The 13,626-nt window shown below is 44.8% G+C and overlaps 1 protein-coding gene across 1 annotated transcript; it reads left to right on the top strand.

Moving 5' to 3' along the window:
- Nucleotides 1-986: 986 nt before the first annotated feature.
- On the top strand, nucleotides 987-1,353 carry LOC131906019 (large ribosomal subunit protein P1-like). Its single transcript, XM_059256806.1, has 2 exons — nucleotides 987-1,079; nucleotides 1,113-1,353. The coding sequence occupies exons 1-2, from the start codon at nucleotides 987-989 to the stop codon at nucleotides 1,308-1,310; spliced, it is 291 nt and encodes a 96-aa protein (XP_059112789.1). The 3' UTR covers nucleotides 1,311-1,353.
- The last annotated feature ends 12,273 nt before the right edge of the window (nucleotides 1,354-13,626 follow it).

The following is a 13,626-nucleotide window of genomic DNA, read 5'->3' as shown; positions in this document are numbered from 1 at the left end:
ATTCTGTAGTTGGTTTTCTTTTCTCATTGCTTGATCTTCTTCTCCCAGATTTCTCCTCCTATTTATCCCCTCTGCCTACCAGCCCCATATCCTTTCTCCTGCCTTGCTATTGGCCATTCAGCTCCCTATTAGACCATCAGGTATTCTAGACAGGCACAGCAACACAGCTTCACAGAGTTAAACAAATGTAACATAAAAGAATGCAACACATTTTTACATCATTAAACAAATATTCCACAGCATAAACTAATGTAACACATCTTAAAATTAATATTTCACAACATTATTCCACAACAGGATCTGCCTGTCTTTTCTAACACACACACACACACAAACACACACACTGGGGATCCAAACTTAGATCTTCACGCTTGTGTGTCAGACAATTGGATGACTGAGCAAGCTCCACAGTCCCTGGCTAGGTTCTTTATAAAGAAAATAAAAAATAAAATAAGGCAATAATACTTACCTCAGGTTTTGAAGGCTCCGAGGAGCACTTTCTGGCTGCATTACATCTTAGTAGACGGCTTGATGGCGAGAGGGAGCAATCATGGGGTGCCACATGGAGCATGAGGAGGGGAGTAGCTAGGAGGACCCAAGTTTGCTTTATATATAAAAGCTTCCATCAGTGCACACCTTTAATCCCAGCACAAGGGAGGCAGAGGCAGGTGGATCTCTGTGAGTTTGAGGCCAGCCTGGTCTACAGAGCTAGTCCCAGGACAGCCAGGGCTCCACAGAGAAACCCTGTCTCAAAAAGAAAAAAAAAAAAAAAGAAAAAAAAAAACAGTCTTAGTTAGGGTTACTAATGCTATGATGAAACATCATGAAGAAAGTGACTTGGGGAGAAAAGAATTTATTTTCCCTTAAACATCAATATCCCTTTGCTCAGCTGCCGCCAAGGTGCTCGGTCTTTCTGAGGAAGCAAAGGCTGCGTTGGGGTGAGGTCCTCGCTTCATCTGGAGACTAGCACCATGCCAGTCCACGACATGGCCTCCGTCTGCAAGCTCGCCTGCATCTACTCCGCCCTCACCCTGCAGGAGGACAAGATCAATGCCTTCATTAAAGCAGCTGGTGTCAATGTTGAACCTTTCTGGTCTGGCTTGTTTGCAAAGGCCCTGGCCAATGTCAACATTGGGAGCCCCCTCTGCAGTGTAGGGGCTGGTGGGCCTGCTCCAGGAGCTGGAGGGGCTCCAGCAGGCGGTCCTGCCCCCTCTACTGCTGCTGCCCCAGCTGAGGAGAAGAAAGTGGAAGCAAAGAAGGAAGAATCTGAGGAGTCTGATGACGACATGGGCTTTGGTCTTTTTGACTAAACCTCTTTTGTTAACATGTCCAATAAAAAGATGAGCCTGTTTAAAAAAAAAATCAACATCATTGTTCATCTCTGAAGGAAGTCAGGATAGGAACTCAAAATAGGGCAGGAACCTAGAGGCAGAAGCTGATGCAGAGGCCATGGAGGGCTGCTGCTTACTGGCTTGTTCATCATGGCTTGCTCAGTCTGCTTTCTTAAAGAACCTAGGACCACCCACCCACATGGGCTGCACTCCCCCATCAATTACTAAGAAAATGCCCTATAGCCTTGCCTACAGCCCAATCTTACAGAGGCATTTTCTCAATTGAGGGTTTCTCCTTTCAGATAAGTCTAGCTGTGTCAAGTTGATATAAAACTGGCCAACACAACTCCTTTGAGAGCACTAATCAGATTCTCAAGGGAATTTCAATTTTTTCCCCCAAGAACATCTCCCCCAATGGCTCAGTTACTTCCCTATAGGCCCTACCACCTAAAGCTTCCACCCCCAACACCGCTGGCCAAGTGCCTAACATGAGGCAACTGTGGCACAAACCATCCAATCAGATGCAAACTGTAGTACTCTCCTCTCCTTCTGTCTCTGAGGGCCATGGAAGGGTGGGCTCCTTAAACAATTACTTTTGGGGGTATAGGGTTGAGTTTGGAACTGAATCTCATGGAGCCAAGCTGGCTTTACAGGTTCTGTAATGGGATCTTACCTTGAAATTATGAGCCTCTGCTTCTGCCCCCCAAGAGATGGAATCCCAGAATGCTCCTACCACACCCAGCTTAAACACTAACTTGAGATAAATTTTTTTAAATCCCAAGTTGGAGTACAAAATTAAGAAGCCAAATAGTTCAGGCCAAGAATCTTCACATAAATGAGTATTTGTTCCTGTGTAAAATTTTAGAAGATAATATTTTGCTTCTCGAACACAAGATGCATAGCCGATATCATTCGCTATGTTTTTATGGGGATATAAAAATAAGTTATTAGTCCTTTGCATGGCAAATGTTAATATTCTCTATTATTTTTCTTCCATTTCATTAAGAGCAGAGAAATCCATCAGTAGAAGAGGAGAACTGTAGATTATAGCTGCCCTCTACGGATCATTTGTTCCCCCATTCAGAGTCCGTCCACGTGGGACTGTGGGACTTAAATTCTGATCAAGGGAGAGAGAAGATATAATCTCCCTCACTTTACTAAAAGGAAATTGAGCTTCCTCTGCCATGGGGAGAGGTGAGTACTTCTGGCATATGGCCCGGGCGGTGAAGGCCCTGGGAAAGCTGGTTGAGTTGACCCACTGGCCAGGATCTTGGGGGAGCCTCCTGAAGCACACACATGCAAAGCATGAAGAAACACTCAGGTGGCTCTTGTTTGGAGTCATCTTGGTAAACATCTTCATCATCTCTTCCCTGATCACTAAGCTGAATATTTCTTTCTAATGCATTATCATTTTGTTATATTTTAAACTTCAGTATGTGGTAGCCAGAAGTTTTCCTGGGTCCCATCTGGTCCTGCAGCCACTCAGACCCAAGCAAATACAGAGACTCATATTACTTTCAAACTATATGGCCTAATGGCTCAGGCTTCTTGCTAGCTGGCTCTTACATCTTAAATTAACCCATTTCTATAAATCTATACTTTGCCATGTGGCTTGTGGCTTACCAGTACTTTACATCTTGCATCTCCTGGTGGCAGTTAGCAGCGTCTTCTTCCTCTCCTTTCTCTTCCCACTATCTCTCTTGGATTTTTCCCTCCTGGCTCCATCCTGCCTGGGCCATAGGCCAATGCAGCTTTATTTATTATCAACCAATCAGAGCAACACATATTCACAGCATGCAGAAAGACATCCCAAAGCTGTTTGTTATCTTTTAAAATAACCGTGGGGTGCTAGAGATATGGCTCAGTGGTTGAGAACACTCTTCCAGAGTATCATGGCCTCCAGGGGACCCAGACATGCATGTGGCCCACAGACAAACATACAGACAAAACAGCAATACACATAAAATGAAGATGAACAAATATTTACAAAAAAATAAATAAAATAGTGGTGGCTAGATATGGAGGCATACGGCTATAATCCCAGCACTCAGGAGCTGGGGGCTGGAAAATCAGGAATTCAAGGCCTTCTTATTATATAGTGAGTTTGAGGCTACCTATGTAGCATGAGACCCTGTCTCAAAACCAAAATTTAAAAATAAAGATGTCCATTTGGTAGTGCTTGTCCTTCTGAGAACAGGATTTAACCTCACACTGACCTCAAATTGGTTTGGATGTTGGGTCTGATGACAGACCAAACCCCAAATTTGCGTGTTCAGACTTAATAAGGATGTGTGGTAACAGCCAACAGGCACACATTAGCAACGACAAGGACAGGAGATCTTAGCCCTTAATGTGACCAGAAGTAAACATGGGGCTGAAGGTCCTGTCAGGGGCTGGCTGGTTCGGGAATGGAGCCAGAATCGGGGAGAGGATGTGGCTCGGGAGTCACGGTGTTCACAGGTCAGAAATGAGTTCTCCTCCCCACTGAGGTCTGAGAATGTTCCAGCGATGGAGACCTAGACTGGCATGTGTTTCCCGTTTGCAGTCTTGATTCCCCACAAGAACTTGCTAACCAAGCAGAGCTAGGGTCACAGTTGAAATGGAGAAACCTAGGTAATTCGATCATGAGCACATCAGGATGGCAAAGACCAGTGAATCTATTTGTTTTCTTGCAGCTAGCATCCAAAGCCAGAAACGTGTCAAATACCTACAGATTAAGAAATATCGGGGGTCAGAGAGTCACAAAACAACTGGAAATTTTTCCCGTGGTGTTTAAGTGAATTTAAATCTTTCTAAGAAGTGGTGGTGGGGGCAGTGAAGGAGAAATAAACTTTAAATATTAAACTTTTAGTGAACAACAATAGCAAGGGTAATAAGCCATTGACAGCAGACTAATGGCTTTATGTAATTGTGTTCCTTTCAATAGAGACAGGTTATTAAATATATACCTACCACTATTTAATTCTAATATCCTTACAAACCTTATAAAGCAACTTAACAAATTTTTTTTCAAAAATCCTTTGTCAGACCACACATGTCACCGTATTCATAAAAGATTAGAACAATTATGCAAATAGCATTCTAGAAATAGCTCTGGGTATCCCATAATTCCTCAAGATAGATATGCAAATGAAACTGATGGTGACTGTGGGCTTAGAGAATTACACATGGCCCAATTCCACTCTCCGTGCCTCTTTGCTGAATGCACGCCTATGATGGTGGTCCTTTCTTTCTCGGCCTGGCACATGGCCACACTTACAGGGAAATAGTCAAGGACTATTGTGGAAAAAAGGGGAAACAGAATGTTCAATGAGGAAAAAATCTCATCTTCTGGTGTATTTTAATTTAGGATTTCCCCTCCCTCTCCCCACCCCAGGGCTGGGGATGGAACCTAAGCCCTGTGCTTGCTATACCAGTCCTCTACCACCGAGGTAAATCCTCAAACTGCTATAGATTTTTTTCTCCTCTCTTACTCTCTCTCTTTTTCTCTTTCCCTCTCTCTCTCCCCCCCCCTGTCTGTCTCTGTCTCTGTCTCTCTGTCTCTGTCTTTCTGTCTGTCTCTGTATGTCTCTGTCTCTCTCTGTCTCTCTCTGTCTCTCTGTCTCTCTCTCTCTCTGTGTCTCTCTCTCTCTCGTGTGTGTGTGTGTGTGTGTGTGTGTGTGTGTGTGTGTGTGTGCAGTATATATGTGTATACATGTGTGCAGATGGAGGCCACAGGTTATCCAGTGTCTGCCTCAATCCCTCTTCACTTTATTTTTTGAGACAGGGTCTCTCACTAGCCTGGAGCTCATCAGTTCGTCTAGACTGGCAGGCCAGAATGTTCTCTGTGGCCCCTAAACTATGGGGCTTCAGTCCTCTGCTGCTGTCCTTAGTTTTTTCGTGGGTGCTGGGATCAGAACTCAGGTCCTCACGCTTACCTGCCAAGCACTTTACCCACTGAGCCGCCTCCCCAGCCCTACTATGTAACTGTTAAAATGAGATTCTACTAAGCCGGCCTTGAAACGTAAATGACTTCCAGGGCCCTTCTGAAACTGATGTGTGGCTCTGTCTTCCAGAAAATGAATCTACTCTGCTCTCTCCAAGTTCCAAGCAAGAAACCAGGTGGGCTTCTCACGTGTCATTTCCTGGCAGAAAATTAAGATATCCCTCCCACAAGGCTACACAGACTGTCATTCTACAGGTAATATAGTTGTACCCAAGAAATGTTTATTGCGTAGCTTTCTAACAGTTTATATTCTCTTCACCTGTTGTACGGTGGCCACTTAAAACTTAATTTGTAAATGACTAAATGACTCCTTCTGGAAAGCAGGAAGTAATAGCTTCCATTTACCTGTCTCTTTAATGTTACCAGGAAATGAGATGAGTGCATTTATACCTCTTAAATGTGCTTGCAGTTTCTTGGTACAATTATAACTGACTTCAAGTCTTCCAACTTCCAGATGTAAATCTCAGGCTATTTATTTACCAGGATGCCGGGTTGGCTGGGTACCTCCTAAGCTTTCCCTTGATTAGGTCTGTTCTTTCTTAAAACAAAACCCACAAAATACCTAAGCCCTGTGGTGCAAGCCTGTTCCTCCTCCCTTGTGCTTTGGGAGGGGTTCAGTGGTCTCTTTGAGGGGAAACGTGTTTGCTTTCTTTAAAGTGTGGACAAAGCTCACCAGTGGTACCTTTGCCAGCTCTTCTGGTATTGACAAAGTTACATAACAAACGACTTCCACAAAAATGACCCCATTCCTTTCTGACACTAGAATATTCAGATACAATAGGGGCAGGAAATTTTGAAGAGAGAATTCTGTGATTTTATTTGACTGAGAGAAATAAATTTTTTTAAACGGATTCCAGAGTGAAGGGGCCGCTGAAGGAATCAGAGGGAAATGTACAGCCCAGGAGGAGGGCAAGGTGGAGCCTGGGCCATTTTGGTTCCAGAGCCCTGGTTTCCCCTTTCTCATCAACTGGGAAACCAGAGCTGAATGCTTGTCAGCCTTTCCAGTCAAGCTGGAATGAAGTCTGGCCTCTGTGTTAGCCCAGCTCTGTGTGGACCCGTCTTGGCATCTGTCTGGTTCTGCTTTACTTTATGACTCGGAGTTCCTTTGCCAAGTTCCCCCTGCTAATTAACTAGTAACCAAGAAAACTGTACCCCATTTGCCCCTGTGTCTGGCACTGGCCAACACAGAACAGGCTTCGTGCTGGCTTCCAATGCATGTTGATTGGGTGGGTTTATATGTCACTTCCCAGATTCCTCTAATTAGATATATGGCTGTTGTAGTTACTTTTCTCTTTGCTGTGACCAAAAATATCTGATGGAAGCAACTTCAGGGAAGAAGGATTTACTCTGGTATTACACGAATCTTAAAGGGTCTTATTAATAAAAACAAACCCAGGAGCCAGGTATTGGGGTGAATGCTGGAAGATCAGAGAAGCAGAACAAGCCACAGCCACTTCACCTCACCAGTTCCTCAGCTGATCTTTTTTCCTTAGACTGGAAGCTTCTGTGTCCTCATCCAAATGGATCTCAGCTGAACTGCTTCTCGAAAGCTTGAAAACTTAACCAGCTCTAGTTCCTCGTCCTCACACCTTAAATACCTTCTGCTTCTTGCCATCACTTCCCGGGATTAAAGGCTCTTGTTACCACACCTGGCTGTTTCCAGTGCGGCCTTGAACTCACAGAGATCCAGGCAGATCTCTGCTTCTGGAATGCTAGGATTAAAGGTGTGTGTGCCACCATTTTCTGACCTCTATATCTAGTGGCTGTTCTGTTCTCTGACCCCAGATGAGTTTATTAGGGTGCACAATATTTTGGGGAACACAATACCACCACACTCTGGCTTACAGTTCAGGGAATATAATTCACCATGGCAGATCATGAGCACCCTGTGAATGCCACGTGAATATAATTCACCAAGGCATGCTGACTAGAGAGTGGGTGGGTCTGTGATGGTAGGTGTCACAACAGTGGCCTCTCACAGAGAGTGACCGGGAAGCAGAGGCAGGACAGGAAATAAGGTGGGCTATGACCCCCAAAGTGTGCCCCTGTGACCTATGTCAGCCTACTGCCTATTTGCCAACTGCTCTGCAGCTTCCCAAAATAGATCCACTAGCTGAGGTACCAAATATTCAAACACATGAGCTTGGGACAAGGGGAGAGAGCGACAGGAACTTTCATATTCAAACCATAAGAATAACCTTTAAAATTTATACATACCTTGATCAAAAAAATTTACTACAGTATAATTATATAGAACCAACCTTGTAATAATAAATAATAAAAAACTATTTCAACCCAGGTGTGGTGGCCCACGCCTTTAATAACAACAGTTGTGAGGCAGAGGCAGGCAGATTTCTATAAGTTCAAGGGCAGCTTGATCTACATAATGAGTTCCAGGCCAGCCAAGGTTACATATTGAGACTCTGTCTCAAATAAACAAACAAAAAAACCTAGTTCATTATTTTTCCGAGGTCAAGATTATTAGCAGCAGACAGGACAATCTGAGAGATAGAAAGTGTGACTTTCGTCTCCAACTTTGTGTGTGTGTTCGTGGGTGCAGGTGCATATATGTACAAGTGTGCAGATGTGTGAGGATGCATGTGGAACTCAGAAGACACCCTATAGTGTTATCCCTCAGGCACTATCTACTTTGTTTTTTTTTAATCTTGTCTTTTCGAGGTGTGTGTGTGTGTGTGTGTGTGTGTGTGTGTGTGTGTGTGTGTGTATGTGGTGTTATACGTGTGTTGGATGTCAGTTGCTCTCCACCATATATATTGAGGTAGGGTCTTTCACTTGAACTCAGAATTCACCAGTTGAGCTAGTTTAGCTAGCCAGCTTGCTCCAGGACCCTGTCTCTAGCTTTCTTGTTCTGGGGTTACAATCTGGCCACCACACCTACCATGTGCTTGCATCGGTCCTGTGGATGAACTCTGCTCTTCTGATCTTCTGGCTTGCTCATCGAGTGCTTTACCCATACTTTTAAAATGTATTGATGTATATGAGTACTCTATTTGCATGTATGCCTACATGACAGATGAGGCCATGAGAGAGAAGAGGCCATCAGATCCCGTTGTAAATGGTTGTGAGATGGAAATTGAACTTAGGACCTCTGGAAGAGCAGCCAGTGCTCTTAACCATTGAGCCATTTTTGTAGCCCCCAACCCCTCTTTTTTGAGACAGGGTCTCTCACTAGCCTGGGACTCATTAAGTAGGTTACTCTTGCTGGCCAGTGAGCTCTATGGATCCTTGTAATGACTGAAACCATGGTTGATTTTACTTCAAAGTTAAGAGTCTAGAGATTATGGCCTTCACTGAAACCAGTGTCTCTCCTCATGATCTCAAGATAGCTGGGCTGCTGTGGCTGTGAGCATCACGTCCTCACTCAAGAGCTAGGTTCAACCCTAAAAGTTTTGTTCAAGTTGGAGAAAAAGGAGAAAGAAACTGTTGAACTCAGCTCCATCTTGCCTTTGCTCCTCTTTCCTCCTGGGGCAGGGAAGAGGTGTGGAAAGAGTGCTGACGCAGAACCAGGTGTCAGTGGGTAAGGATGCTCCCCACTTTCTCCCTTACCTCTCACTGAGAGGACCTTAGGTCACTGGTCTTGGCTGCCCACATGGGGGAAGTATCTCCCAGGTGATCAGAGAGAATTCTTTGAGGCAGCTGCATTTCACAACCCAGCCACCTCAGTGTCCTGACAGTTTAAGGTGCTTGAGATAGACAGTAAGCCAGTGGTTGACTGCTCCAGCCTGCTCCAGGCAGTAAGAGTTCATGACTACAGCAGCTCCTCAAATCTCTCCCACAGTGTCCAGATGGGATGAGGTCCACCACGGCATGGAGTGAGGCATTCACTCTTTTTTTTTAAAAAAAAAGATTTATTTATTATGTATACAGTGTTCTGCCTGCATGTCAGATCCCATTATAGATGGTTGTGAGCCACCATGTAATTGCTGGGAATTGAACTCAGGACCTCTGGAAGAGCAGACAGTGCTCCTAACCTCTGAGCCATCTCTCCAGCCCCAAGGAACTTATTTTTTAAGATTTACTTATTATATATATATATTACTTTATCTGCATGCACACCTGCATGCCAGAAGAGGGCTTCAGATCCCATTATAAATGGTTGTGAGCCACCATGTGGTTGCTGGGAACTAAACTCAGGACTTCTGGAAGAGCTGCCAATGCTCTTAACCACTGAGCCATCTCTTCAGCTCTGGCTTTCACTCTTTATGTCTTGCCACTCTTTAGGTCTGAAGTTTAATATGTAGTTCAGAGGCATGGGAGCAGTAAGGTCTTTGGACACAGGAATGAATCATAATGTGTGTGACACTGCCAGTGACCAGGGGTGGCTGGAGGACAATAGAGGGGCAGAGGAGAGACTGGGGGAGGGAACAGGAGATACCATGTGACTCATGATTTGAGGCACAGCCTTCCTGGAGGGAATAGAGTGTAGGGCATTGTAGCTGGTCAAGAAGAGTTTCCCACAGACCTTGGCCTGCATCTAGCACAGAGCCAGTGTCCAGGCAGGACCTGGGGCACTGTTGTTTGTACAGTCTCCTTGGGTTCATGCCTCCTGAGATGTTGGCCATTTCACCTATTATCCTGCTGGACATAAAATGGGGAGGAACCCCCAGGCAGATGTGGAGAGCATGGAGAGTTATACCCACAGGCAATTCAAGAAGGGAATATGGAACTACAAGGAGACCCAGAGCTGGAGGAAAGAGCAGGGCCCATGAATGCCCTCCTACGGCCACAAAGACGGTCCACCCAGTCCAGAAGGTTGTTAGGAAGACATGTGGTACATCCCACCTACTCAGTGACCCACTTGAGCTCTCAGCGGGGTCCCATCTTCCTGGGAACTTCTGAAGCATTAGAGTAAAATGGCAGAAGAAAGAAAGATGCCGAGGAACCAGGAAGTTGGCTTGTGCACCCATGGAGGCTGCAAGGCAGGAATAAGGCCTGCCAGAGGCTGGGATGCTGGTGGAATTGCCGGACTCCGTGTCATATCCATAGTTGGTCGGAATGATTGGGAATGTCACCATCTGATCACTAAGACCACCTCTGAGGGACTGCCTTGACTTATGAGCCAGATAGTCCTTGTTAAACCTCTGCTCCAGACCTGGGGCATTTGGGGACTGGTTGTGTCCTCAGCATCTCTTCTGCTATTTCAACATTGAAACCACCACCACCACCACCACCACCACCACCACCAAAAACAAGCAAACAACTAAGTCACAGATCAGACCTAGACTCTCGCCTCTCCTGCAAGGCAGGGCATCTGAAAAAGAGGGGCCTGAAATAATTTTATTTCCTTTCTTTAAAAAGATCCAAAAAAAGGGGGGAGATGGGAGACAGAGACGTAATAAAAAGGAAAGGGGGAAGAAGAGGTGGGCTGGTGAGATGGGTCAGCAGATGAAGCAGCTTGCTGCTCACCAAGCCCAAGTTGTTTGGTCGCCAGGACCTGCACAGTGAAGGAGAGAACCAACTTCTTCAAGCTGTCCTCTGACCTCCACATGCACACCATGGCATGTACTCGTGTGTATGGCACATGCATGCACTCACACACAGACACACGCATAAAAAGAATGGGAACCAATTTGACAAATTGACAGGTAAGACCGCACAGTGGATCCAGCGATTACTCATCATGATGGCTGCCGATTTGTTACACGCTCCCCATTTTGCTAGGAGTACCCACGTTTTAAAAAAACGAAAAGTCAGGTTTCAATTTGCACAGCTCTACTCTTTCTGCAAAGCTCTTTGGTAGAGGGTACCAAAAGACCTAAACCTGCTCATTTTAAACTCGATAAATCCATGCCAGGACATGCAGATGGAGATTTCTATACATAGCTTTTTTTTTTTTTTTTCCTGTTGCTTTCAGTATGGGGACAACTCATTCAGCTCACCCTGGGGAGGGGAGTGTGCTGAATTAATGTCCCAAATTAGCAAATGAGGCTTCTCAGTGCCTGTCTTCCTTGAATGCACTGTACCTGCTATGCTACAAGGAGCTGAGTATCGGGGACACAGCTGCACTTGCCTTGACGACCACTTTGTGCCGCTCTGACTTGAATCCTCACTGGAAACCATGACCAAGTTTGCACACAGCATGGAGAAAGTAAGTCATGTCTTGCTTTGGAGGGCTGTGGAAGATGATTCTCCATGGAGAAGGGCTCCTGGCTCAGCACACCCCAACAGGAACCACTGCATTGTGTAAGCATGCCAATCTAACTCCTTTGAAAATACCCCCAGGATCTCAGGGCCCCCAGTGTCAACAGGTGAGACTGTCTCTGCTATAGTCTAAATGCTGCCTGAAGCTGGAATAGCTCAGGAATGTCCTGTGATGGGTGGGGTCTGGTGGCATGCTAGGTACTAAATATTCTGTATAAAATATGGCCTTGGTGACCTCTGTGTTTTGAACGTGAATTACTTGGACAGGTGTGTGGCAGAGGATTTACTTCCCCTGACCCCTCTGTCTATGGCCCTTGAAAACCCAAGGGCAGAACTCTATCTGAACTAAGGTCACAGAGAGTAAAAGAGCCTTCCAAATAGAACAGTGTCTTCAGCTTTCACAAGCAGAACAAAATAATGCTGTTTAGTGGAGACAGATTGCCCACACGGACTTATTGTTCACCTCTCTTGGACTTAATGTTTAATAGTTAATATTAAGCTCAAAATAAACCACATATTTACTACATCTATTATAAATAGTATGTCAAAATGATTACTTTGGTCATACCTTTTATTTATTTATTTTTAATCAGTGGATCTTTCCTCCTTGTGTCTCTAGGAATCAAACTCAAGGTCTCTCAGGCAAATGTTCCCCTACTGAGGTACATCTCCAGCCCATTGGTTTTGTTTTTAAAACCATTTAAAATAGTATGTGTGTTCATATTTCTTTCATTTAAAGAGAAGGTTTGCCGGTGCCCCCCCCACCCCGATTTTTAAGATTTGTTTATTTATGTATACAATGTTCTATCTGCCTGTATCCCTGCAGACCAGAAGAGGGCATCAGATCTCATTACAGATGGTTGTGAGCCACCATTTGGTTGCTGGGAATTGAACTCAGGACCTCTGGAAGGGCAGCCAGTGCTCCTAACCACTGAGCCGTCTCTCCAGCCCCAATTTACCCATTTTCATCTTGCACTTCAAAGTTCAAAGGCAATTGCTGGGGAGATGGCTCAGCAGTAACCTGCTTGCTGCAAAAGCGGGAGAAGCCGAGTTCAGATCCCCAGTACTCACGTAAAAAGTAAAACTCTGGAGGCACCTGTAATCTTCAGTGCTGAGGAGGTATAGACAGGAAGGTCCTCAGCCAATTGGCAAGATCCAGGTTTTGAGAAACCCTGTCTCAAAAAATAACATGGAGAGGAATAAAGGAAGACCAATAGAGGCCAACTTCCAGCCTCCATGTGTATATGCATGCACATCTACACACACATACACTAGCCCCAACCCCCACTCACAAAGGGCTCCCAATGTCTCAGAAATGCTAATGTCCAAGCCGAAAACCTGAACGGGGCCAGCACGTCCTAAAGGACAGAACTAAGTAAGTTCCTTAGCCACAGCCTAAAGGGAGCTCAGCCTCAAACAACAGAACAGCCACTCCAGAATGAAAATACTGGTATATTTGTGTAATGCAAAGAGAAGTACAGATAGAAATCTTCAAAACGCAAGTTACATTAATAAAAACATAGCAGTTTAAGCAAAAAGTATTATACAGTACTTGCAATGTAGTCCTTCAGTTCCAAATGACAATGTCTAACAAAGAGATAGTGTTTTAAATTATAGTTCTTATTAATCATTGAAATCAGCCATCAATAGAACAGCACCACCTAACTCAGCAAACACCGCAGGAAAAACGTTTTGTCTCCTGGGAGAGGCACCATTTATATCCCATTTCTTTTTACCATGGACAAAAGTCTTCAGAGTGTAAATTATTTTTATAAGACAGAGCAAAACTGGGCTTATCAAAGCACAAGCCATTTCCACAAAAAAGTATTTTAACTTTTTACTGGGGGGGAAAAAAAACCCAAACCCAAACCCCAAACCCAAACCAACCTGTGGTTCTCTGCCCTCCAGAGCCCGCCCCATCCGCAAATCACGATCAGCACAAACACATGCAATAACTTTTTTTTTCTCTCCACATTACTATCCAAAACACTTCTTACTGTTTAAAAGCCAGTCTCACAGAAAGTTTCCGTTCAAGATTGATATACAGAACAGCTGTTGCTAACGCGTCGTCTTTAAAGTAATATAAACAGGGCTCCCAACCTTGCTTGTTAACTGACTCCAAAGTGACTGCCTTCCTACCCATTCCCA

Source organism: Peromyscus eremicus, chromosome 3 (assembly GCF_949786415.1).
Source record: "Peromyscus eremicus chromosome 3, PerEre_H2_v1, whole genome shotgun sequence".
NCBI classification, from domain to species: Eukaryota; Metazoa; Chordata; class Mammalia; order Rodentia; family Cricetidae; genus Peromyscus; species Peromyscus eremicus.
This window is presented reverse-complemented; position numbering and strand designations above follow the sequence as displayed.